Below are 25911 nucleotides of genomic sequence, written 5' to 3'. Positions count from 1 at the left end.
GTAGAGACGGTGTTTCATTGTGTTAGCCAGGATGGTCTCGATCTCCTGACCTCGTGATTCGCCCGCCTCGGCCTCCCAAAGTGCTGGGATTACAGGCGTGAGCCACCACGCCCGGCCCACAACACGTTTTCTTTATGAACCCTTTAGAAGATCATAAAAAACACATAAGTCAAATTATACATGGTCTGAAAAATGACCCCAGGGTTAAGATAACTCACTCACAACCATCCTTCAAGAAAGCCCTCGCCCTCTCCCCGCTATTAGAAAAGCTGCCTTCGGGCCAGGTGCAGTAGCTCACGCCTGTAATCTCAGCACTTTGGGAGGCTGAGATGGGCGGATCAAGAGGTCAGGAGATTGAGACCATCGTGGCTAACATGGTGAAACCCTGTCTACTAAAAATACAAAAAATTAGGTGAGTGTGGTGGCGGCGCCTGTATCCCAGCACTTTGGGAGCACTACTCAGGAGGCTGAGGCAGGAGAATGGTGTGAACCAGGGAAGCAGAGCTTGCAGAGAGCTGAGATCGCGCCACTGCACTCCAGCCTGGGCGACACAGCGAGACTCTGTTTCAAAAAAGAAAGGAAAGAAAGGAAAGAAAGAGAAAGAAAGAAAGAAAGGAAAAGCCGCCTTCAGAAGCATGGCAGCTCCACGGATCCGTGCCGCACCCAGGGGCCTCCCAGAGCTGCCAGGAGACACAGGGCAATGCGAGAGAGCGCCCAACCCAGGGCTGCATGGCAGACACGGCACCTCCTGAGGCATCCTCAGCTGTCACAGCACCACTAAGTGCTGTGGGCAATGGTGAGCCAAGTCCAGGTCTGGCTTGGTCACGGTGGGCGTCAGGAACAAGCGAATCTACAACTCACCTAACACTTGCCTCGGGGGTTTGTTCAAGGGCCCTGAAGCCACCACTCTACTGGTTTCCCAGACGTGACGCTTGGATGGGGAAACTTCACAGGCCTCTGTGGATAAGGCACTGTCCCCATATCTGTGTCCACAGCCCACAGCCTCTGGAGCGCCATGTGGAACAGTTGTGAGCTCGCCCCCAGCACAAAAGCAGAGCCCAGCTGCCCCACCGGAATGATGCTCTTCACCTGTCCACTTTTTACCTCTGATGTACTTTCAAGTATGTGTAGCAATTTTACATGCCAAATTGTTAAACACTTCAGTACAAACCAAGATGAACAGAATATCGAGGAAAAAAAATATCTATTTATTTTAGGTACTCCCTTTAGGAAACATATGTCCCTTTTCTTAGAGAGAATTAGGAGACTTTTTGAGAAAACTGAGTTGGCAGGTTAATTTTTGTTGTAGTAACGCAGTTTTGGGGAAGAGGGAAACCAGATGCTAGGATGCGTGGTCTGCTCAGGCGCTCTGTGGGCTGCTCTGCACCCAACCATCTGGCCCAAGGCTTCAGGGCCATGGCAGGCACTGCTTCAACTCCAATAACTTCAAGTGAGGTGCTGCTAAAAGCAAGTCAACATTTTATTTTGAAGATTCAAAATTAAAAGAGGATGAAAGAAACCAGGAGAAGCCACACAGAGCAGCTCTGCCGGGAAGGGGCAGGGAGCTGCCCCCACACCACCACAGTTACCTGGGGAAAAACGAAGGGGCCAAGACCTATGGCAATGTGGGCTGGCTGAATTTGGTTCAGAAATAAAACCTGACAACTTGTTCTGCTCATCTGAAATTCAGGTTTTGGAAAAATGTTTAAAGATAGGCAAATGAAAAGAACAAACTAGCCAGGCACAGTAGCTCACGCCTGTAATCCCAGCACTCGTGAGGCTAAACTGGGTGCACTGTTTGAGCCCAGGAGTTCGACACTGCACAGTAAGGCCTCGTCTCCACAGAAATAATAATCACTAGCCGGGTGTGGTGGCGCACGCTTGTAGCCTCAGCAACTCCGAAGGGTGGGGTGTACATAGGCCCCAAAAACCCAGCTGCGAAGCACAGGGGAAGAGGTCATAAAGCAAGCACGTTCTTACACATGGGGTTTCCCTGGACAATGAAAGAATAAGCTTCCGCCTGTCACCTCAAGGGTCACACATGTGTAAGCGATTTTGTTTGTTCAGGGCCCTTGAACAAACCCTCAGGCCGTCCCTGGGCCACTGAGGCCCTGGCCTCAGTACAACCACAGCACCTTCCCTCACTCCTGCTCCTAGCCCCTTGCCAAGTGGGTGACAGGGACAAGACAGGACCCTGTACTGCACCAGCGTTGGGGACCACATCACTCACCACAGCCAGTGGTGAGAGAGCTGGCCTGTGCTTGTCTTTTAAGCTGAAACCCCAGACTCTGAAAACCAAAGACCAAACTCTAGCCTGGGGAGCCTACAGACTGTCTTAGGTTCACCCTCAATCCTTCCTCGTGGGGAGGTCCCAGCAGCCCTGGTCACAGAGAGAAGCAACCGACACAAAGCTGAGCCCTCACTTGTGCTGCTTGGAGGACAGCCTCTGCAGTGCAGCCTGCTGCGTGTCAGATACACTCTCATTGAGACCTGGGGGGGCAGGAAACGCTTTCCCTGAAGACAAAGCCCAGGCATCGCTGGGTCAGCACGAAGTCCCCTCAGCTAGCTGCGCTCTGCAGCAGGGTGGGACTTACATGCTGTCATCTGCGAGAAACAGGGTGTCCAGGGCAGGACTTACACACTGCTGTCCACGAGGGACAGGGGATCCGGGGCGGGACTTACACGCTGCTGTCTGTGAGGGACAGGGTGTCTGGGGCGGGACTTACACGCTGCTGTCTGTGAGGGACAGGGTGTCTGCATCACTGGACAAGCTCTGCTGCTCGCTGTCGTTGGCACTGGTGGCTGGGGCCAGGGCGTAGCCGGCATTGACATAATAGGGGTTGACTGGCTCCCGCCAGGATCCATACCTGCGAACAAGCAAGCAGGGCACGTTAGTGACAGCCTGCCAAAAGTCTCTCATCTTATTCCACATTTTCATATTATCTGAATATCTCAATGTATTAGTTTGAAACACAAGCAATTTGGAGAAAAACATGGAGCATGGATAAAAGACTAGCATCTCCACCTGTCCTCTCGTCCCTCTGTCCTTTCCAACAGGGTGCATTAAAGCCAGATCTCTCCCCTGATTTTAGGCGGAGGCTTTGGCGCACACACAGAGCATCCACACAAGATCACTTGGGTTTGTTTTCCATGCACGGCACTAGAAATGGGACGCAGATGTTCTGCTTATTCCGAAGTGCGCGTCAGGAGAGGACAAGACGATGATCAGGACGAGGCCCTTGGGCTTCAGCTCAGACGTCTCTGCACCTGTGCCCAAGTCCAAGCACGGCCACGGGACTGATGTCAGGGCCAATATGTGATAGTGTGTGTGGGTGGTGCCACCTCCTGTTCCCCTAACTAGAGCAGCGGTTCCTCCCCAGCTCCTGGGACAATTTACCTCATCTTGTTACCACAAAATTAGCCAGGAAATGACACCTTGTTTCAGTCTGCATTTCCCTGATTAATGGTCAGATTGGCAGTTTAGGGTATGTGTCATTTAAACTTCTTCCTCTTTATCTGTTCATATGGTTTGTCATTTTCTATGGAGTGGATTATGAGTTTCTTGGTGATTTAAAGAAGTCTTTAAATAGACTTGTTATTAATCTCTGGTTATATATGTGAAAAACATTTTCTCCCTAAACGTCATTTTTCTTTTCAACATTGCTCGTGTTGATTTTGGTCCAACAAAAGTTTTTCATTTCTATGAAATCAGACACGCCGGGCGCAGTGGCTAATGCCTTTAATCCCAGCACTTTGGGAGGCCGAGGCGGGTGGATCACTAGGTGAAGAGTTCAAGAACAGCCTTACCAACATAGTGAAACCCCATTTCTATTAAAAATACAAAAATTAGCTGGGCGTGGTGGCACACACCTGTAATCCCAGCTACTCGGGAGGCTGAGGCAGGAGAATTGCTTGAACCCGGGAGGCAGAGGTTGCAGTGAGCTGAGATCACACCACTGCACTACAGCCTAGGCGACAGAGTAAGACTGTCTCAAAAATAAAAAAATAAAAATAAATTTTAAAAAATCAGATATTCCAATCTTTTTATTTATTTATTTATTTATCTATTTTTTCTATTTTGGAAACACAGTCCTTCCTTATTCCAAGATTACAAATATATTCTATTTTTCTTTCTTTTTTTTGAGACGAGTCTCGCTCTGCCACCCAGGCTGGAGTGCAGTGGCCGCATCTCAGCTCACTGCAAGCTCCGCCTCCCGGGTTCACGCCATTCTCCTGCCTCAGCCTCCCGAGTAGCTGGGACTACAGGCGCCCGCCACCGCGCCCAGCTAGTTTTTTTTTTTTTTTTTTTTGAGACGGAGTCTCGCTCTGCCGCCCAGGCTGGAGTGCAATGGCCGCATCTCAGCTCACTGCAAGCTCCGCCTCCCGGGTTCACGCCATTCTCCTGCCTCAGCCTCCCGAGTAGCTGGGACTACAGGCGCCCGCCACCGCGCCCGGCTAGTTTTTTGTATTTTTTAGTAGAGACGGGGTTTCACCGTGTTAGCCAGGATGGTCTCGATCTCCTGACCTCGTGANTTTTTTTTGAGACGGAGTCTCGCTCTGTCGCCCAGGCTGGAGTGCAGTGGCGCGATCTCGGCTCACTGCAAGCTCCGCCTCCCGGGCTTACGCCATTCTCCTGCCTCAGCCTCCCGAGTAGCTGGGACCACAGGCGCCCGCCACCTCGCCCGGCTAGTTTTTTGTATTTTTTAGTAGAGACGGGGTTTCACCGTGTTCACCAGGATGGTCTCGATCTCCTGACCTCGTGATCCGCCCCGTCTCAGCCTCCCAAAGTGCTGGGATTACAGGCTTGAGCCACCGCTCCCGGCCTCTATTTTTCTTTATACGCTCCGAACAGTTTTTTTAGACCTCCACCTGAAATGTGTGTATACAAAATCTAGCCCAGTCCAGGAGAGCCTAAAGGTAAAAAATAAAATAATAAAAAATAAAATCTAGCTTACCCCTTCACATCAAAATGGAGAGCCAGCTGTTAGCATTAAATACTGAATAATCCATCTTGTCCTCAATAATTTTAAGCGCCTCTTTCCACCACATCTCACTCCTGTCACAGGCATGTGCCCCTTCCGGGTGCTCTGCTGTGCTGCCAAACAACTGGCGTGTGGCGTCTGCACGGTCCCTAACTGCCGAGGCCCCACAGTGTGCCCTGAGGCTGCCTCTCCCTTCTAGCGGCTGCCCCCACTCGGCTTTGCTTTCCCTGGTTTCACTTTTGTTCAACCAAGGTCTAAAACTAGATGCACACAGAGCAGTAAGACTGGGAGAGAAAGAGACCAGCTTCACAGGGTATTTATCATAGTGCACCCTTACAGTCGTCAGCCTCACAATGTTTATTTATCACAGTGCACCCTTACAATCATTCCGTTTGATTCACAAATGTCTTTAGTCTCTACTGTTCCTAACTTGTAAGTTAAATTTGATCAGACATGTGTTCCCAGAGGGGAAAACAGTATATACAGGGTTCAGCACTATCGCGGTTTCAGGCATCCACTGGAGTCTTGGAATGTGTCCCACAAGGGGTGACGACGACCTCAGTTGGATCTTCACAGATCACAATCACACAAGATAACCAAGACAGCTCCCAAGGCTACCACAATGGACCGCCCTGCACGTGCATATGGCCGGAGGAACTGCCATGTCGGGGGTGCAAGCACACCTGCATTGGTGACTGGGCACCTGTGCATCAGAGTCCTTGGTGTGAAGGGAGGGACCAGCATGGCTTCCAGCTGTACACCTGATGAGCAGAACCTAGGGAAAGCCCCAGTTCTACTCACGCCAGGAAAGGCCCTTTGACAAGATGGGAGGGGGGCGGCAGCCTGGCACCTTGGACTCTGGTGACATGAGATGCCTGGGGAGATGAGGTGGCACTGTGAGCTGGGGACAGCCTGTGGCACTGGTGGGTGGGGCCTCGTTGCACGGGGCCATTTCCCCTGGGGTTGTGGCCTCCAAGCACTCTGGAGGGCATCACATGAGGCCACAACACACAAGCAGGGCCTTTCATACGGACAGTGTGGCTGACTGTGCTCAGCTGCTTGGGAGGCAGGCGCAGGGCCCCACGCCACAACGGAAAACAGGGTTCACGATGTCAGGCCCCTGCCAGCATCAACGTCCACGAGTCCCTCCGACCCACCCACTGTGGCCTGGTCACTCACTGCAGGCCACGGACAGTCATGGCCGGGTGACAGCAGCCTCAGGCTGATAGCAACCACAGGGCCGCTCTTGGGAAACAGGTTCTCTGGAAACACTAACCACCAGCGGCTGGGCTGCAAGTCTGGTTCACTCCTCGTCTCCTCTCTGTACCTGACATAGAGCAGATAAAATGATACCAGCCTGCAGCTTTAGGCTCTTTAAGCATCATGCAGTATTTTTAAATGACACCGTTATTCCTTTGATACTTAAAGCCACAGCTGCTCAGCAGCTACTGATATTATCACTCTAACAACCACTTCAGCCAAACTCAGATCTCAGGTTAAGTACTCAAAACTGTTTCCCTGTTACTATGAAGGAACACTGAACTTTGTTAACTTTCCATAAACATCTATTTGGCCAAATAAAAACATTTCAAATTTAAGAGAGAATGCCACTGCTGCGCAGAAGTTTAAGAAGTCTACGTCCAAAGCATACAGCGCGTCTGCAGCCCACGACACACGGCCGAGTCTGTAGCCCACGGCATGTCTGTAGCCCACGGTACACGGGCGTGTCTGTAGCTCACAGCACACGGCACATCTGTCTCAGCACGCGGGTGCGTCTGCAGCCCACGGCACACGGCGCGTCTGTCTCAGCACACACCAGAAGCACGCGCCCTGCCCTCGTGCTGCCATGGGGCTTACACCTGTCCCATCACTTGGGAGCCACATACAGCAGAACGAAGCCTTCCGTGTTCATGTGTCCAATTCCAAATCCTTCTCCCACTCTGACTTCCCAGGTGTGCCTTTCGTATTTGTGGAAAACCTGTTTGTCTTTAAAATGAGAAGCAGGAGAAACGCAGGTTTCCAATTTTCCACAAGCTCCAGCACACAGCAAGTTCCACTGCACACGAGCACCAAGGTCAGGCAGCAAAGGGGAGAGAAGCAGGAGAAGGCGGCTGGGAGGGAAGAAAAGGAAGAAGGGCAGGCTGTTTACTACTGATCTTCGTAACAATCCCGGACAACTGCCCTAGCTCCCAGGATCTCCCCTCAGCGCTCAGATGGCTCCTGAATCTGAAGACACAGGCGGCCGGGCTTGGCCTTCACTACCAGTGGATGCAACCAAGAATGTTCTGGTAAAAGACATGTCCAAGGGGAGGTCACATGGGAATTCCAGGATCCCCCAAGATATAGCTGGGATCCAGCGGCAGGGGGGGCATGTGCTCGTGTGCCTGCCTGTGCGTGCACCTATGGATGTGTACTTTGTGTGTGTGTGCCCATATATCCATCTGTGTGTGCATCTGTGTGCCTATGTGTGCTCGCCCCTCACGAGCACCTCCACCTGCTCCTGCACTTCTCAGACACGTGGAGATGCTGTGGGCAAATCTGACCCCTGGCTGTGCGGTGAGAATGCGGCCAGGGCCTTGGTGAGAGCGGATCTGACCCCTGGCTGTGCGGTGAGAATACAGCCGGGGCCTTGGTGAGAGCTGATGTGACCACTGGCTGTGCGGAGAATGTGGCCGGAGCCTTAGTGAGAGCAGATCTGACCCCTGGCAGTACGGTGAGAATGTGGCCGGAGCCTCAGTGAGAGCAGATCTGATCCCTCGCTATGCGGTGAGAATACAGCCAGGGCCTTGGTGAGAGCTGATCTGACCCCTGGCTGTGCGAAGAGAATGTGGCCGGAGCCTTGGTGAGAGCTGTGCCCAGCCCCCCCGCACTGATGACCTGAAACAGGAAAACGGGCACAGCTCTTCTGGAACAGGCAGAGTCCAGGGATACAGAGGCTGGCAGACCCTGCAGAGCTAGGTGGCGACAGACTCCCCGCAACTCTTCTGTCTGTTCAAAGGCTTTCTTTAGGCACCGGTGTGGTGGTGCACACCTGGAATCCCAGAGACTTGAGAGGGTAACGCAGGAGACTCGCTGGAGCCCAGGAGTCTGAGGCTGCAGTAAGCCACGATCACGCCACTGTGTTCCAGCCTGTGCTCCAGACTCTGTCTCAAACAAAAATGTTGTGGAGAGGAGGCATGAGAAGACACGGCGACTTAGGGAAAAACGTGCCCATCACAGAAGAGAAAGTCCAGTGAAGTGGTGAGGAGGGGCTGATGGCAGAATCAATACCTTGTGGGGTTTGACAGCTACAAGGACCCTATTAGCCTCAAGGCAACAGGAAATGAGAAGCCGAGAGGCAGCCAGGGCACTTCAGGATGGCCTAAGAGGGCCGAGTGTCAGGGCCACACAACAGGTCTCCCCTGCCCAGATGTTCATACATGGTGGAGAAAGGTGCTCCTCCTGCCGCAGAACGCACCTCGCTGGGACTCCTGCAGCTGCTCCCACATCCAGCATGGTCACGGCACCGGCTCTCTGGTCACTGTGGTACTTTCATCTTCCGTCTTTTCACATTTAACCATTCTATATTCTTGTACTTGTGTAAACAGGCTGCCTTTTTAAAAGATAGCTTGACAGTTTTTCCTTTTAATGAAGCTGTCTGGTCCGGTTACATTTAGTGTGATGTGGAGGGAGCTGGGCCACCGTCGGATCGGGTTGGTTTATCACATCTGCTCTACTTCCTTTTGCTCTTTCTTGCCTTCTTTGGGGTATTTTTTGCTTTCCATTTCCTCCCTCTGAAAAAGTAAATGTTGTACAGTTCTTTCATTGGTTCCTGTGCGTGGACATGTCTCAATCCCACACATCACACCTGCCACTTCCCAGGCTGCATGAGAACCTCAGAACTGACAGCCCCCCACACACTCATGAGCAACACATTTCCTGCACTGACATTTTCTTTTTTTCTCCCTGGGCTCCCACCTCAGCCTCCTGGGTAGCTGGCACTACAGGCGCACGCTACCACGCCCAGCGACTTTATCATTTTTTATATAGATGAGGTCTCACTATGTCACCCAGGCTGGTCTTGAACTCTTGGGCTCAAGCAGTCTGCCTGCCTCGGTGACCTAATGTGCTGGGATTATAGGCGTGAGCCACTGTGCCTGGCCACAAATCAGATCATTTTAATTATTGAATTGCAAAGGGGTAAATGCTTTAAAAGGATTCCAGCAAGGTAAGATGACAACACCAATAATGTGACATAGGGGCGGATAAAATCTAAACAGAAAAGTTACACAAAATTATGAAGCTTCACTGTGATGGTTTCATGGAGAAATTTAGGAACAGGTCAAGCTTCACACCATCCCACCACATCCCTTAACACACACGGGCAAATTTAAGAGAGTTCCAGCTTTCCTCATAAAATACCTTTAGAATTACTGAGTACACTCAAGAATATAGAAATTAAAATGAAACAAAACAAAAACATACATACATACATATATATATATATATATATATTTTTTTTTTTTTTTGAGACGGAACTTCACTCTTTCGCCCAGGCTGCAGTGCAGTGGCACGATCTCGGCTCACTACAACCTCCGCCTCCTAGGTTCAATAGATTCTCCTGCCTCAGCCTCCCGGACTAGCTGGGACTCCAGGCACGCGCCACCATGCCTGGTTAATTTTTGCATTTTTAGTAGAGACAAGGTTTCGCCATGTTGGTCAGGCTGGTCTCAAACGCCTGACCTTGTGATTCGCCCGCCTTGTCCTCCCAAAGTGCTGGGATTACAGGCCTAAGCCACCGCGCCTAGCCACAAAAAATGTTTAATGCCAAAAGACCTCCTGGGTGTGACGGACGCCATCCAGAACATGGGAAGAGGAGACCGGAGGTAGATCTGGCCCTGGGAATCACCCGAAGCCACTGTTACAGGCCCTCCTGCCTCATGCTACCCATGCTCTGGGATGCTCTGGGCCCGCTGCTGTCTGTGCCTTCCATACCCAGGCAGGAGCCGCCACCCTCCCTGGTAGTAAGGCACCATGTGGCACCTGCTGGTGACAACCACTATGGGGAAACAGCAAACAGCAACCCCAGGAGAGCTCTGCATAGCACGGGCCCTACCCTGCCAAGACCTCTGTGTTGTTAAAAGTAAGTTCTGATGGTTTTGCTTAAGTAGCACAGATCAGTACGCAATCTAAAATAATTATAGCCATTTTGAGAGGCAAATTGCCCTTTTCTCCAACCACAGAGCTCCTCTACTCATGACAAGGCTGCATCCTGATAAACCTGTCATAGCTGGGTTGAAGTGGTGGAGGTGGAAGGTGGATTCCGACCTCAAAGGATTATCCAGACACAGCCCTGCCTTTCGTTGACGGGCACCCTGAATGCTTCAGGCTGGTCGTAAAGTTGAAAAAGCCTAAGTGGAACCATTCTAAGTTGGGGACCAGCTGTATTCTGAAAGACGGAGGCTGGAATTAGTGAAATGGCTGGGAACACACATCTGTGAGCCCTGGATGATAAGTCAGGAATGAGTCAATGAAAGCCCAACTCCAAGTGAGCTGGACATGAAGACGGAGATGGCCGCACAGACCCAAAGATGCACAACCTGAGACGCACAGAGCGCCCGTCTTGTGGCCAGGGAAACCCAGGCAGTGCACGCCACAGACATAAGGCTGGGTGCTTCTCCCAGGCCTGGCTCAGAGCAGGGTGGCTGCGAACAGTAGTGCACAACCCAGGCTCCAGGAGGAGGTAACCCTGAGGGGCAGCTGGGGAACATGGCGTACACCCCAGGCTCCAGGGATGGCCCTGAGGAGCGGGCGCTGTGCGGGGCCCTGCTGGTAGTGGAGTATAACAGGAGGCAATGACTCATGACTGAGTATGTCTCCCCTCAACTCATCACCCTGTACCTGCCTGCAGTCGAGTGTACACCTGCCCCCAGGTGTGGGGACAGGTGTGCTCCTACGGCTGTGTTTCCTCTGCACAGGTGTGGGAGGCCTGTGCAGGAGCTGAGTTAGCATGGCAGGTGCTGGTGCTGACCTGTGCCTCACCTGGGCGCAGAGGCAGAATCCGCTGGGCCGCACATCCTCATCCCTGAAGCAAGTGGGACCCGGCTGTCTGTGAGGCAAGGAATCCATGCAGACCCTGGTGTGCGTCTGCCCCTCAAGACCCCATCCACGTGTCTCCAGCCACCTCAGTCCCACAGAGCCACTGAGGATGGTTGGTGAATCCTACACACAGAATCGCTGGCTCCTGGGGACTCCCTTCATTTTCTGGAGCTGTGGATGGTGGACGGATGAGTGTATCCTTCGGAGCCCAGACAATAGCAGACACAAAAGCCTGGCAAGAAGCAACATGGGCAGAAAAGGCCTCTGTGGATGGCGGGCAGTGGCCTGGGGGAAGAGGTGACCTGCAGCTTCGACCCAGCTCTGGTCTGCAATCATGTCCATGGAAGGGGCTCTGGCACCAGATGGCAGGGAGTGGTCATGTGGCAGAGGCCATGGATGCCACAGCCACTTGCTTCCCAAAACTGAGAGCCAAGTGTGTCTCAGGCCTGAAATTCCAGCACTTGGGAGACTGAGGTAGGAGAGCTGCTTGAGCCCAGGAGTTCGAGACCAGCCTAGGCAAGAGATCAAGACCATGTCTCAAAAAAAAAAAAAAAAAAAAAAAAAAGAAAGAAAGAAAGAAAGAAAGAAGGAAAGAAGGAAGGGAAAGAAAGGAAGAAAACCAAAATAAGGTTAAAAAAAAAACAAGGCCGGGCGCGGTGGCTCAAGCCTGTAATCCCAGCACTTTGGGAGGCCGAGGCGGGTGGATCACGAGGTCAGGAGATCGAGACCATCCTGGCTAACATGGTGAAACCCCGTCTCTACTAAAAAATACAAAAAAACTAGCCGGGCGTGGTGGCGGGCGCCTGTAGTCCCAGCTACTCGGAGGCTGAGGCGGGAGAATGGCGTGAACCCAGGGGGGCGGAGCTTGCAGTGAGCCGAGATCGCGCCACTGCACTCCAGCCTGGGCGACACAGCGAGACTCCGTCTCAAAAAAAAAAAAAAAAAAAAAAACAAAACAAAAAAAACAAACCCAGGTGAGACACGGTGGCTCATGCCTGTAATTCCAGCATTTTGGGAGGCCGAGGTGGGCAGATCACCAGGTCAGGAGATGGAAACCATCCTGGCTAACACAGTGAAACCCTGTCTCTACTAAAAACACAAAAAATCAGCCGGGCATGGTGGCAGGCACCTGTAGTCCCAGCTACTTGGGAGGCTGAGGCAGGAAAATTGTGTGAACCCAGAAGGTGGAGCTTGCAGTGAGCTGAGATCAAGCCACTGACTCCAGCCTGGGCGACAGAGGGAGACTCCACCTCACCAAAAACAAAACAAAACAAAACAAAACAAAACAACACTGAGGGGTGTAACTTGCTTTCTCATCTGCATCTCTCTAGGAGCATGGGCACAGTTCTTCACCACTCTGGGTACAAAGCGAAAAGGTATAAACTGCCACAAGGGATGGAATACAGCACAAAATGAGCAACCCACCCCGGAGACACCAGCCTGTGGGAGCCCCAAAGCCCATGGGAGAGCCCCATGGCCCATGAGCCCAGCAGCCCACGGGGAACCCCACAGTCCATGGGGAGACCTGCCCATGGGAAGCCCCACAGCCCACACGGAGACCAGCCCACGGGAAACCCCGCAGACCATGGGGAGCTGAGTCACATCTGAAATACCCAGGACCCTCGGCACTGAGGAGCAGCCTCCATGCGGGGCAGATCTGGGGCCAAGTGTCAGAGAGTGGCCTTGGCCACATTATGGGTCAGGACTGGGCTCGAGGCCACCTGCTCAAGGACATCGATTCCATAGCATGGGGGCTACATTTGCTCCACAGGTCTCCTGCTGGATCCTTTCCGAGCCCTCCTGGGAGGAGGCTGGGGGCTGGAAGCAGCGCAGGGCAGAAGCTTATGGAAAGGCAGGTCAGGCAAAGGCCCCACAGGCCCACGGTCGTACGGGGAGGTTTGCAAGGACCACAGGGCCAAGGGCACCACGAGCAGCTTCCCGCCCAACCCGCCCAGTGTCCCGCAGAATTTGTGGGGATAAACAGAAGCTTGACAAACACAACTGAGCAGAAGACGCCCGCAGGTGGTCAGTAGACGCTTCCAGTGTGATCACAAGACCACACGCCACACGTTAGCACATGACACAGACACACTTACTTGATGCCTATTTTGACAAGATAAGTCGTAATTTATACCAGGAGGAGGAGGGGCACCCCAGCTGAGCGGTCCAATCCTCAGACACGGCCAGTGCCATCAGCGACCTGCATCCGGACCCGCCCGAACAGCACAGCCAGCAGACGGAACCCGCCCTGCAGAGGCAGCTTCCAGCAGCCGCAGGCCCTTCCCAGGCCCAGTCCCATTAGAGTCCAGCACAGGCAACGCCTCTGCCCAAGCCTTCAGGGAGGCAGCACCCCCCTGTGCATAGTTCCTGAGGGCGGAGAACGCTGGGATGCACGAAGGCAAGGAAAAAGCTTTGTAAAAATCAGCTCTACTGCCGCACAGCTGGATGCTCAGTGGACCGGCACAGAATTACAGTCCTACCTAGTGAGTTCTTATGCGCACCCGATCACAGCCTCAGCCCCCGCACCCCAGAAAACCATCGCCTCAGCCCCACGGGAGCCCCTGCGCCCCAGGAAACCATCGCCGCAGCCCCGCGCCCCAGGAAACCATCGCCTCAGCCTCCGCGCAGGCGCCCCCGCACCCCAGGAAACTATCACCTCAGCCTCAGCGGATGCCCCCGCACCCCAAGAAACCATCACCTCAGCCCTGCGGGTGGCCCAGCACCCCAGGAAACCATCGCCTCAGCCCCAGGGGTGCCCACGCGCCCCACGAAACCATCACCTCAGCCTCCGCGCCCCAGGAAACCATCGCCTCAGCCTCCGCGCAGGCGCCCCCGCGCGCCAGGAAACTATCGCTTCAGCCTCAGCGGGCGCCCCCGCACCCCAAGAAACCATCGCCTCAGCCTCCACGCAGCGCCCCAGGAAACTATCGCCTCAGCCCCCCGCGCAGGCGCCCCCGCGCCCCAGGAAACTATCGCCGCAGCCTCCGCGGGTGCCCTGCACCCCAAGAAACCATCGCCTCAGCCCCGCACCCCAGGAAACTATCGCCTCAGCCTCAGCGGGTGCCCCCGCACCCCAAAAAACCATCGCCTCAGCCCCACGGGCAGCCCCGCGCCCCAGGAAACTATCGTCTCAGCCTCCGTGGGTGCCCCCGCACCCCAAGAAACTATCGCCTCAGCCCTGCGGGCGGCCCAGCACCCCAGGAAACCATTGCTTCAGCCTCCACGCAGGCGCCCCCACGACCCAGGAAACCATCGCCTCAGCCCCGCGGGTTCCCGCGCGCCCCAGGAAACCATCACCTCAAGCCCCGCGCAGGCGCCCCGGCACCCCAGGAAACCATCGCCTCAGCCCATGTATTCAACCCGGTCCCCCAGGCTTCCCTTGTGAAAATCCACCTGTCGCTTGAGGTCAGTCGGCCTTTTCTAGAGTTCTGGATAAATGCAGTCTCAGGGGGAGCTTGTGCCCCCTCTGCTCCGGCGCCCCATCCGCTCTGGCTTTCTTCATTGGCACTGGATCTTAAGATGCACCCCTGCCTTCATGGTTACCAGCGGCTCATCCCTTTTATGCCATGTCATGCCAGGATGCACCACGGTGTTTTTCTCCAACTGCTTGGCAGTGCCACCCGGAGTTGGGACAGCGCTTTCCAGCAGGAAGAGTTGACCCCAAGGCCAACTGCCAGGCCACAGCCAGTGCCCTCCTCACGTCTCGTCCTCCCCCAGTCCAGACACAAACCTGGTCAAGGGCGCCCAGAACAGGGCTCAACCCACTGCCCGAAGGGGCCCACCGCTGAGGAGGGGTCACCGCCACAGAGTGATGGCTGTGGCAGCTTCGTGTGTACAACTTATGGCCTGTCCCACGTGGCTGCAGGCTCCAGCCCTGAGAAGGAGAGGGCTGTTCCCCAACGAGGCACCTTGCCCTGTGTGAGCTCAATCTTCTTGGAAACACCAAGAAACGACCAAAGCACACAGGCACTGGGAGAAGCAGGGCGAGCATTTCCTCACCTCACGTGAACTTCCATACGAATGTGACAAAGGCACAGTGCACAAAATGCAGATGCTGACCAGAGAGGGCCCTCCTTGTTCACGCTGGCCACGGAAAAGGCCCGCCCTAGTTCACACCGCCATGGAGAGGTCTTGCTTCTGTTTACTGACAATTGGCCCCCATTCATGCAGATACTGTCACTTATATACTATATATATAACAATGGCCGGGCACGGTGGCTCATGCCTGTAATCCCAGCACTTTGGGAGACTGAGGTAGGCAGATCATGAGGTCAGGAGTTCAAGACCAGCCTGGCCAACATGGTGAAACCCCATCTCTACTAAAAATACAAAAAATTAACTGGGCCTGGTAACAGGCGCCTATAATCCCAGCTACTTGGGAGGCTGAGGCAGGAGAATCTCTTGAACTCGGGAGGCAGAGATTGCAGTGAGCCACAACCACACCACTGCACTCCAGCCTGGGCAACAAGAAGGGGAAAAAAAAAAAAATATATATATATATATATATATATATATATATATATATATACACATACACATACACACACACACACACACACATAAACGTATATATAAAACAAATAACCTACCTTTGCACCCAAAGGTCACAAAGTTTATACTAAAAAATGTGATTGAGAGCCGGACACAGTGGCTCACACCTGTAATCCCAGCACCATGGGAGGCCAAGGCGGGCAGATCATGAGATCAAGAGATTGAGACCATCCTGGCCAACATGGCGAAACCCCATCTCTACTAAAAATACAAAAAATTAGCTGGGCATGGTGGCACGCCTGTAGTGCCAGCGACTCAGGAGGCTGAGGCAGGAGAATCACTTGAACCTGGGAGGCAGAGGTTGCAGTGATCCGAGATTGCACCACTGCACTCTGGCCTGGTGACAGACCTGGATCAAAAAAAGTCATCAAAATCAGGCCACCGTCAGCTATAAAAATCTCTATTTTACTTCCTCCATAAAATCAGGGATGTGGTCTCTACCTGAAGGGTCAGCCAAGATTGCCAGCGCCGGCCAGGCATGGTGGCTCACGCCTGTAATCCCAACACTTTGAGAGGCCCAGGCGGGTGGATCATGAGGTCAGGAGATCGAGACCATCCTGGCTAACCCAGTGAAACCCTGTCTCTACTAAAAATACAAAAAGTTAGCCAGGCATGGCGGCAGGTGCCTGTAGTCCCAGGTACTGGAGAGGCCGAGGCAGGAGAATGGCGTGAATCCGGGAGGCAGAACTTGCAGTGAGCCGAGATCGCGCCATTGCACTCCAACCTGGGCGATAGAGCAAAACTCCATCTCAAAAAAAAAAGATTGTCAGCACCCCCATCAGGTCCCAGGATGCCCCACCTATGTATCTGGTGGGTGTTCTGCATGGTGGCAGACACTTGGTGTCACCCCTAGGGGCAGGAACAGGTGATGGGCTGACCGGACAGCATCGACTGACCGTGGGGCAGGGGACTCTCACCCATTCTGCTCACACTGAATGAGCAGGTGATTTCTCGGTCACTTAGGGTGGCAAACACAAAAGGGCAAGAGAATGAGTCACCAGGCACCAGGCAGGAGCTTCCGGCTCAGCCCTGTCGCCTGTGCCTAGGAGGCCTCACTGTGGTTCTACTCTGCGGCCAGCCTTTTATTTATTTTATAATACCGTTGGTGCACCCCACCCGCCCACTGTGAATTGCACAACACATCAAAGGCCCTTTATGGTCAAAATCAAACAGTGAGGATAGAGAGAGCATGTGTTTCTGCAGACTGTCTACAGGCGCAGCACAGGCGGGGTGGCCCTGGCAGCCACCCACACCTGCCATCCCGGGAGGACAACAGCTCAAACTGTGGCCAAATGCCCCTCACCAGCACTTACTGGCTACTGACCACAGGCAGTCTGCCAATTCCTAGCTTACAAAGTGAAAACGACAGTGGCCACTTCTTTATAAAGTTTCTGAGCATCTCAGCAAATAGTGCTTGGTGAAGCCAGGCACACAATGCGGAAAGCCCTCCCCCATAGCCCAGCAACCAAAGTGTCCTGCACATTAGTTACGGGACTGGGTGGGAAAGGTTGCAGGTCACAGTTAAACCCACAATTCCAACTAACTGTCTGTGAGAGTCTTAACAAATACTTCACCAGGCTGGGGACAGTGGCTCAAGCCTGTAATCCGAGCACTTTAGGAGGCTGAGGCAGAATGCCTTAAAGCCAGGAGTTCAAGATCCACCTCAGTGAGAAGGCAAGACCTTGTCTCTACAAAAAAAAGTTGCAAAAATTAGCCAAGGGTGGGCAGGGTGGCTCACACCTGTAATCCCAGCATTTTGGGAGGCCGAGGTAGGTGGATTGCTTGAGTCCCGGAGTTCAAGACCAGCCTGGACAACAAAGTCTACAAAATATTTTAAAAGTTAGCCAGGTGTGGTGGCATGCACCTGTGGTCCCAGCTACTCAGGAGGCTGAGGCAGGAGGATCGCCTGAGCCCAGGAGGCTGAGGCTGCAGTGAGCCATGATCATGTCACTGCATTTCAGCCTCAGTAACACAGCAAGACCCTGTCACTAAAAAAAACTAATACGGCCGGGTGTGGTGGCTCACGCCTGTAATCCCAGCACTTTGGGAGGCCAAGGCGGGTGGATCACCTGAAGTTGGGAGTTTGCAACCTGCCTGACCCACATGGAGAAACCCCATCTCTACTAAAAATAAAAAATTAGCCAGACATGGTGGCACATGCCTGTAATCCCAGCTACAAGGGACGCTGAAGCAGGAGAATCAGTTGAACCCTGGAGGCAGAGGTTGCAGTGTGCCAAGATCGCACCATTGCACTCCAGCCTGGGCAACAAGAGTGAAACTCCATGTCAAAAAAAAAAAAGAAGAAGAAGAAATACTTAACAAGAACAGCATATTCACAGGAACCCAAACACTCATGATTTTGAAAGGCACATGGCAACAGGCGCTACAAACAGGAGAGATGGCAGGCAGGGAGAGGGTGGCCGGGCACCCTGTCCTCTCTGCACAGTCCCCCACAGACAGAAGCTGCTGCTCCGCTTCCCAGGAGAGACAGCAGGCAGGAAGGGTCTGCCAGGCTGCCAGGCACCCTGTCTTCTCTGCAAAACCCCCAGGTGCTGCCACGCTGCTCACACCAGTAATTATTTAAAATGATAGTGGGCTGGGCACGGTAGCTCACGCCTGTAATCCCAGCACTTTGGAAGGCCAAGGCAGGAGGATCACGAGGTCAGGAGTTCGAGACCAGCCTGACCAACATGGTGAAACCCCGTCTCTACTCTAAAAATACAGAAATTAGCCAGGCGTGGTGGTGTGCGCCTGTAATCCCAGCTACTTAAGAGGTGGAGACAGAAGAATCACTTGAACCCGGGAGGAAGAGGTTGCAGTGAGCTGAGATTGCACAACTGCACTCCAGCCTGGGTGACAGAGCGAGATTCTGTCTCAAAATAATTTAAAAAAAGGTAGTGAAAAACATACAGAGTGGGTAACATGAATTAGGATTCCATTTTTGAGGGGAAAAAATGTGCTAAGAAAAATCTAGAGGGATCTAGATAGAATAGTAGTATCTCTGAGCAGTGGGATATCAGATCATTTCTTTGTTCTGTGTTTTCTTTCTTTCTTTTTTTTTTTTTTGAGATGCAATCTTACTCTGTTGCCCAAGCTGGAGTACAGTGGTGCGATCTCAGCTCACTGCACCCTCCACCTCCCTGGCTCAAGCAATTCTCCTGCCTCAGCCTTCCAAGTAGATGGGACTACAGGCGTACAACACCATGCCCAGCTAATTTTTGTATTTTTTTGTTTTTGTTTTTGAGACAGAGTCTCGCTCTGTCGCCCAGGCAAGAGTACTGGAGTGCAGTGACGCAATCTCGGCTCACTGCAAGCTCCACCTCCTGGGTTCACGCCATTCTCCTGCTTCAGCCTCCCGGGTAGCTGTGACTACAGGCGCCTGCCACTATGCCTGGCTAATTTTTTTTTTTTTTTTTTGTATTTTTTAGTAGAGATGGGGTTACACTGTGTTAGCCAGGATGGTCTTATCTCCTGACCTTGTGATCCGCCCACCTCAGCCTCCCAGAGTGCTGGGATTACAGGCGTGAGCCACCGTGCCTGGTCAATTTTTGTATTTTTGGTAGAGACGGGGTTTTACCATATTGGCCAGGATGCTCTTGATCTCTTGATCTCGTGATCCTCCCGCCTTGACCTTCCAAAAGTGCTGGGATAACAAGCATGACCCACTGTGTCCGACTCTTTTTTTTTTTTTTTGAGACAGGGTCTTTCTCTGTCAGCCAGGCTGGAGAACAGTGGCACAACCTCACTCACTGCAGCCTCAACCTCCCGGTCTCAGGTGACCCACCCATCTCAGCCTCCCGAGTGGCTGGAACCACAGGTGCGTGTCACCACACTCATCTCAATTTTTCTATTTTTTTGTAGAGATGGGGATCTCCCTGTGTTGCCCAGGCTGGTCTCAAAATCCTGGGCTCAAGCAATCCAACCCCCTTGGCCTCCCAAAGTGCTGGGATTACAGATGTGAGCCACTGTGCCCGCTACCAAATGTCTTTCACATAGAACTCTAACAACAATCTGTCTTTACATTGACTGACAACTATGAAATAATGTACATGAAGAGCACTTTGAAAATTACAACTCACCAAAGAACTCACTAATGAGACTCGCTAGTTACTGCTCAACACGATCAGCTATGAAACTGAAGACCTCTTTCCTCTGCTCAGCATAAACACTGTACATTTAAATCAGTTCTGTGCTGCTCACTGCCAGATTTCTTAAATGTCGCAAAAGTCTCTTCAGAGCCTGGAACTGTACAAATGGCTTCACATCACATTTTTAGGTTCACAAGGATCTGATGAGAAACACTTTATGTAATGAAGAGTGGTAACATTTAAAAAGTAGAACAAAAATTGTTTTATGCTTTCCTCCCCAGGAGACACTAGCCCCCTCACTCCAGCCTTGACCCCTGGAGCAGAAGCCCCCAGGAATTTATCAGTTCCAAAGAAGAGCCAATGACCTTTCACAAGCTCAGATATCTACGACTGCAACAAACATTTAGAAGTGGTAATTCCCAACAAATTGCAGGCAATTTAGAGTCATTTGCCAAGATGCAATCTGCCCTATTGCTCCAGGGTCTTTACGAAGGCCAGCCAGACCACAGCCCTTGCAGACTGCAGGGTGGCAAGTCTCACGCCAGCCTCCGAGCCTCCTCAGCAGAAGTCTGAATCCATAATTTACGCAGAACCAGGTTGCCGGCTTACAGTCATGGTCCCTGAATCCTGCCTAAAACTCACCCAAAGGAGACCAGTTCTCAGTGCTGAAGTTACAAGATGAAAATGATAACTTCTGAAAGCCACGTCTTATTAAAAATTAAAACATCTGATACTTATGAATCTAGTTAAGATAAAAATTTTGTACATGAAGCACTCTGATTTGTTCCCTTGAAGTAATTTAGAAACTGCAAGCTGGGTCTACTTTTTTGTGACATTGTCAGGGATCCTGGAACCCTTCCCTGGGCTGATAGCTCATGGACGTCCCTAACACTCCAAAGCAGCTGTGTCTAGTTTCCTTGACTCTGAGTGTGCAGCAGGAAGAAGCCTCTGTCTGGAGAGAAACACTCCGAGGCAGAAATAGAAAATCTTTAATTTTATGAGATATTTAACTTTTTTCTACTTCTTTTAAAAGGAGTTTCACTTCACCCAAATGAACGAAACGCAACCAACTCATGAGAATCTACCAAACACTCCGATCGGCATACAGAATGCACAGCAGTAAGCGGACGCATAACAAAATCAAAACAAAAACGGCCTGGACTGCTTTCATTTGCAAACTTTTTTGTTCGCCATGGAAATGCTTTATCTTTATGGTATCTTCAACATAACTCCACACTGCACCATGAAGCTATAAATTCCAAAGCTAATGGAATCTCTAAGCAAAGGTGCAAGCCTGACACTGCATGAGGGGCCCTCACCCCAGTGCCTCTACTTACATCACCCTCAGATCTCCACACAGGTGCACCTCAGCCACTGGTCTGACCCCCAGCCTCGCTGAGCCCCTGCTCAAAAGTGCCGTTTCCAGGCCTGTGGGTTCCAGAAACAGAGGTGACTAAGGGCCTGACCCTGACTACAGCAGATGGGAAGTTACTTAATCTTCCAGGGCCTCAGTTTCCACATGGATGGCATGACACTCCCACACCTCGCTAGGGGCTCACGGATGGCCTGACGCCTGAGACAGGCAGCGCGAGAATCCACAGGTTGGCAGCCTTCAGTAGCGAAAATGGTCCCTGACAGTCCTCTGTTCACAACTCCTGCAGATGGTGGTGGACCAGCAACAAACAAGGGCCCCACAGTCCAAGAACAGTTTAGAGAACTCGCGGCGGCAACGTCACAACCACAAGTAAAGCATATTTAACTTCTAGAAACAGGATATAAAACCTGCAGCCAGGCCGGGCGCGGTGGGTTACGCCTGTAATTCCAGCACTTTGAGAGGCCGAGGCGGGTGGATCACAAGGTCAGGAGATGGAGACCATCCTGGCTAACACAGTGAAACCCCATCTCTACTAAAAATGTGAAAAAATTAGCCGGGCGTGGTGGGGGGCGCCTGTAGTCCCAGCTACTCGGGAGGCTGAGGCAGGAGAATGGCGTGAACCCAGGAGGCGGAGCTTGAAGTGAGCCAAGATCACGCCTCTCCACTCCAACCTGGGTGACAAAGCAAGACTCCGTCTCAAAAAAAAAAGACCTGCAGGCCGGGCGCCCTGGCTCAAGCCTGTAATCCTAGCACTTTGGGAGGCCGAGACGGGCGGATCACAAGGTCAGGAGATCGAGACCATCCTGGCTAACATGGTGAAACCCCGTCTCTACTAAAAAGTGCAAAAAAATAGCCAGGCGAGGTGGCGGGCGCCTGTAGTCCCAGCTACTCGGGAGGCTGAGGCAGGAGAATGGCGTAAACCCGGGAGGCGGAGCTTGCAGTGAGCTGAGATCCGGCCACTGCACCCCAGCCTGGGCGACAGAGCGAGACTCCGTCTCAAAAAAAAAAAAAAAAAAAAAAGACCTACAGCCAGGCACCATGGCTCACACCTTTAATTCCAATGCATTGGGAGGCCAAGGCAGGAGAACTGTTTGAGCACAGGGGTACGAGACCAGCCTAGGCAACACAAAAGAACCTATCTCTACAAAAAAAAAAAAAAAAAAAAAATTAGCCAGGGCCAGGAGCACTGGCTCACGCCTGTAATCCCAGCACTTTGGGAGGCAGAGGTAGGCAGATCACCTGAGGTCAGGAGTTCGAGACCAGCCTGGCCAACATGGTGAAACCCTCTCTCTAGTTGAGGCTGAAGTGAACAGTGGTCACACCACTGCACTCCAGCCTGGGTGACAGAAATAATAAATAATAAAATAATAATCGAATAAAAAAAGTAAAATAAAAATTAAAAATAAAAGGCCGGGCGCGGTGGCTCAAGCCTGTAATCCCAGCACTTTGGGAGGCCGAGGCGGGTGGATCACGAGGTCAGGAGATCGAGACTATCCTGGCTAACATGGTGAAACCCCGTCTCTACTAAAAATACAAAAAACTAGCCGGGCGTGGTGGCGGGCGCCTGTAGTTCCAGCTACTTGGGAGGCTGAGGCAGGAGAATGGCGTGAACCCGGAGGCAGAGCTTGCAGTGAGCCGAGATCACGCCACTGCACTCCAGCCTGGGAGACACAGCGAGACTCCATCTCAAAAAAAAAAAAAAAAAAAATTAAAAATAATGAAAGAAATTAAAATAATAAAAATTTAAAAAAACAGGCCAGGTGCGGTGGCTTACATGCCTATAATCCCAGCACTCTGGGAGGCTGAGGCAGGCAGATTACCTGAGGTCAGGGATTCGAGACCAGCCTGGCCAACATAGTGAAACCCCATCTCTACTAAAAGTACAAAAATTAGCCAGGTGTGGTGACACACGCCTGTAATCCCAACTACTCAGAAGGCTGAGGCAGGAGAATTGCTTGAGCACAGGAGACAGAGGTTGCACTGAGCTGAGATTGTGCCACTGCACTCCAGCCTGGCCAACAGAGAGAGACTCTGTCTCAAAACAAACAAACAAATAAATAAATAAATAAATAATAAATTACCCAGGCACAGTGAGGCACACCTGTGGTCCCAGCTACTCAGGAGGCTAAGGTGGGATAATTTATTGAGCCCAAGAGGTTGAGGCTGCAGTGAGCTGAGATCACACCACTGCACTCCAGCCTGGATGACAGAGCAAGACTGTCTCAAGAAAAAAAAAAAATTACAGTTAACATCTTAACATCTCCAGAAAAATTTTTAAATGTTGATATACATATATTAAAAAAGGATAAATTTTTGAGTGTATATTCAGAAAGCAAAGGCAGAAAAAAAGTATTGAAAAGCTATGAAAACACAACAAAAAGAAATGCAAAATATATGAAAGATTTTAAATTTAAAGGATCACTCTAAATGGTCCAAAATCTAAATAAGATCTCAAATAAGTTCTAAAACGAGAAACGGTCAAGATGGAAGAGAAGAAATTATCAAAGAAATAACATCTCTGGTCAGATGCAATCAATGGCTCACACCTGAAATCTCAACTCTGAAAGCGCAAGGTAGGAGGACTGCTCAAGGCCAGGAGCTTGAGACCAGCCTGGGCAACATAGGGAGACCTTGTCTCTACAAAAAACTGTAAAAAAATTAGCAAGGTGGGCCGGGTGCGGTGGCACACACCTGTAATCCCAGCACTTTGGGAGGCTGAGGCGGGCGGATCACCTGAGGTCGGGAGATTGAGACCAGCCTGACCAACGTGGAGAAACCCCATCTCTACTAAAAATACAAACTTAGCTGGGCGTGGTGGTGCACGCCTGTAATCCCAGCTACTCAGGAGGCTGAGGCAGGAGAATCGCTTGAACCCGGGAGGCAGCAGTTGCGGTGAGCTGAAATCGCACCATTGCACCCCAGTCTGGGTAACAAGAGCAAAATTCCGTCTCGGGGGGAAAAAAAAATTAGTGGGGTGTGCTAGTGCCTGTAGTCCCAGCTACTCTGGAGGCTGATGCAGGAGGATTGCTTGAGCCTTTTTTTCCAGATCTACCTCAGAAAAAAAAGAAAAGAAACAAATAGCATTTTTAAAGTCCAGAATTAAAGGACAAGTTTCTTCAGCACAACGAAAGAAAAAAGCCCCAAGCAAAACACAATATTATGAAATAACACCGTTGATAAAGAAAACATCCAAAAAATGTCTGAAGGGAAGAAAAAAAGCCCCATCCACACCGTATGAAGAGAATGGAGTCAGATCTTTCCAGTGCAGCTCAGAAAAACAGAAGGTGATGGTGCAATTCCTCCAAATCTCTGGGGAGGTGCCTGCCACCCAACCTAAAGTGTAAACCCAACTCATCTCTCCCTCAAGTTCTTTTGGCATGAGCACATAATACCAGTACCACAGCACACCAGTACCACAGCACCCAGTACCATGGTACCATAGCACCCAGGTACCATAGCATGCCCATAACACAGCACCCAATACATACCATGCCAATAACACAGCACCCAGTACCACAGCACACCAATAACACAGCATGCAGTACCATGGCATCAATAATACAGCACCCAGTACCACAGCACCCAGCACCATAGCATGCCAATAACACAGCACCCAGTACCACATTACACCAATAACACAACACCCAGTACCACGGCATGCCAATAACAGCACCCAGTACTACAGCACCCAGTACCCAGTACCATGGCATGCTAACTACACAGCACCCAGTACCATGGCACACCAATAACACAGCACCCAGTACCACAGCATGCCAATAACACAGCACCCAGTACCATGGCACCCAATAACACAACACCCAGTATCACAGCACCCAGTAACAGCACCCAGTACCACTGCGCCCAGTTACAAAGCATGCCAGTACCACACACACCAGTGCCACGGCACCCAGTCACCGGATGCCTAAAGAGTAACTGTTTCAACCAGAGTGGGAATATGGAAGGCTTCAGAACACATGTCTTCCAGAGAAAAAATACTTTATTTAACAGGTTTTACAGTGAGGAGAATATTCACAACCACTCTACTGAGCTGAAGAATATGGGAAGATTTAAGTCGGAAAGTAAAGTATTTAATCAAATGAAAAAAACAGCAATTATTAACTCAAAAACACACAAAATTGTATAGGAAACAAAATGGCTGGGCACAGTGGCTCACACCTATAATCCTAGCACTTTGGGAGGCCGAGGCAGGCGGATCACTTGAGGTCAGGAGTTCAAGACCAGCCTGGCCGACATGGTAAAACCTGGTCTCTGCTAAAAATACAAAAATTAGCTGGGCATGGTGACGCACGCCTGTAATCCCAGCTACCTGGGAGGCTGAGGCAGGAGAATTGCTTGAACCCAGGAGGCAGAGGTTGCAGTGAGCCAAGATCACGCCATTGCACTCCAGCCTAGGGGACAAAAGCAAAACTCTTGGCTCAGAAGTGAAAGCACCAAGCCCTGGTGCATGAACACCTCAGGGTAGGAGTGAGACAGGAGAGCAGCAGAGTTCTCAAAGAGCCAGTGGACACATAGCAGTAAGCACATTACTCAGAAAAGGCACTAAGGACCGAACTGTGTCCCCCAATTAATACGTGTCAGCCCTGACCACCACACGGCTGTGCTTGAAATAAGGAAGTGTTATTGTTAGATGAGATCGTAAAGGTAGGGCCCTGACCCAAGAGGGCTGGTGTCCCTAAAAGAACAGCTGGACGCAGTGCCTCACACCTGTAATCCCAGTACTTTGGGAGGCCAATGTGGGCAGATCACGAGGTCAGTCCAAGACCAGCCTGGCCAACATGGTGAAACCTCAGCTCTACTAAAAATACAAAAATTAGCC

General features: G+C 51.6%; 1 protein-coding gene across 2 annotated transcripts in view; it reads right to left on the bottom strand.

The window, feature by feature from the left end:
- AXIN1 (axin 1) overlaps window positions 1–25911 on the bottom strand; it is a 66175-nt gene that overhangs the window by 24949 nt on the left and 15315 nt on the right. For both annotated transcript variants that reach the window (XM_025369580.1, XM_025369581.1), the window contains exon 3: window positions 2727–2867. In XM_025369580.1, the coding sequence (XP_025225365.1) occupies window positions 2727–2867 (141 nt within the window). The remainder of the gene's footprint in view (window positions 1–2726; window positions 2868–25911) is intronic.

Source organism: Theropithecus gelada, chromosome 20 (genome assembly GCF_003255815.1).
Source record: "Theropithecus gelada isolate Dixy chromosome 20, Tgel_1.0, whole genome shotgun sequence".
Lineage (NCBI taxonomy): Eukaryota > Metazoa > Chordata > Mammalia > Primates > Cercopithecidae > Theropithecus > Theropithecus gelada.
The sequence above is the reverse complement of the archived record's forward strand: the minus strand, read 5'-3'. Positions and strand labels throughout refer to the sequence as shown.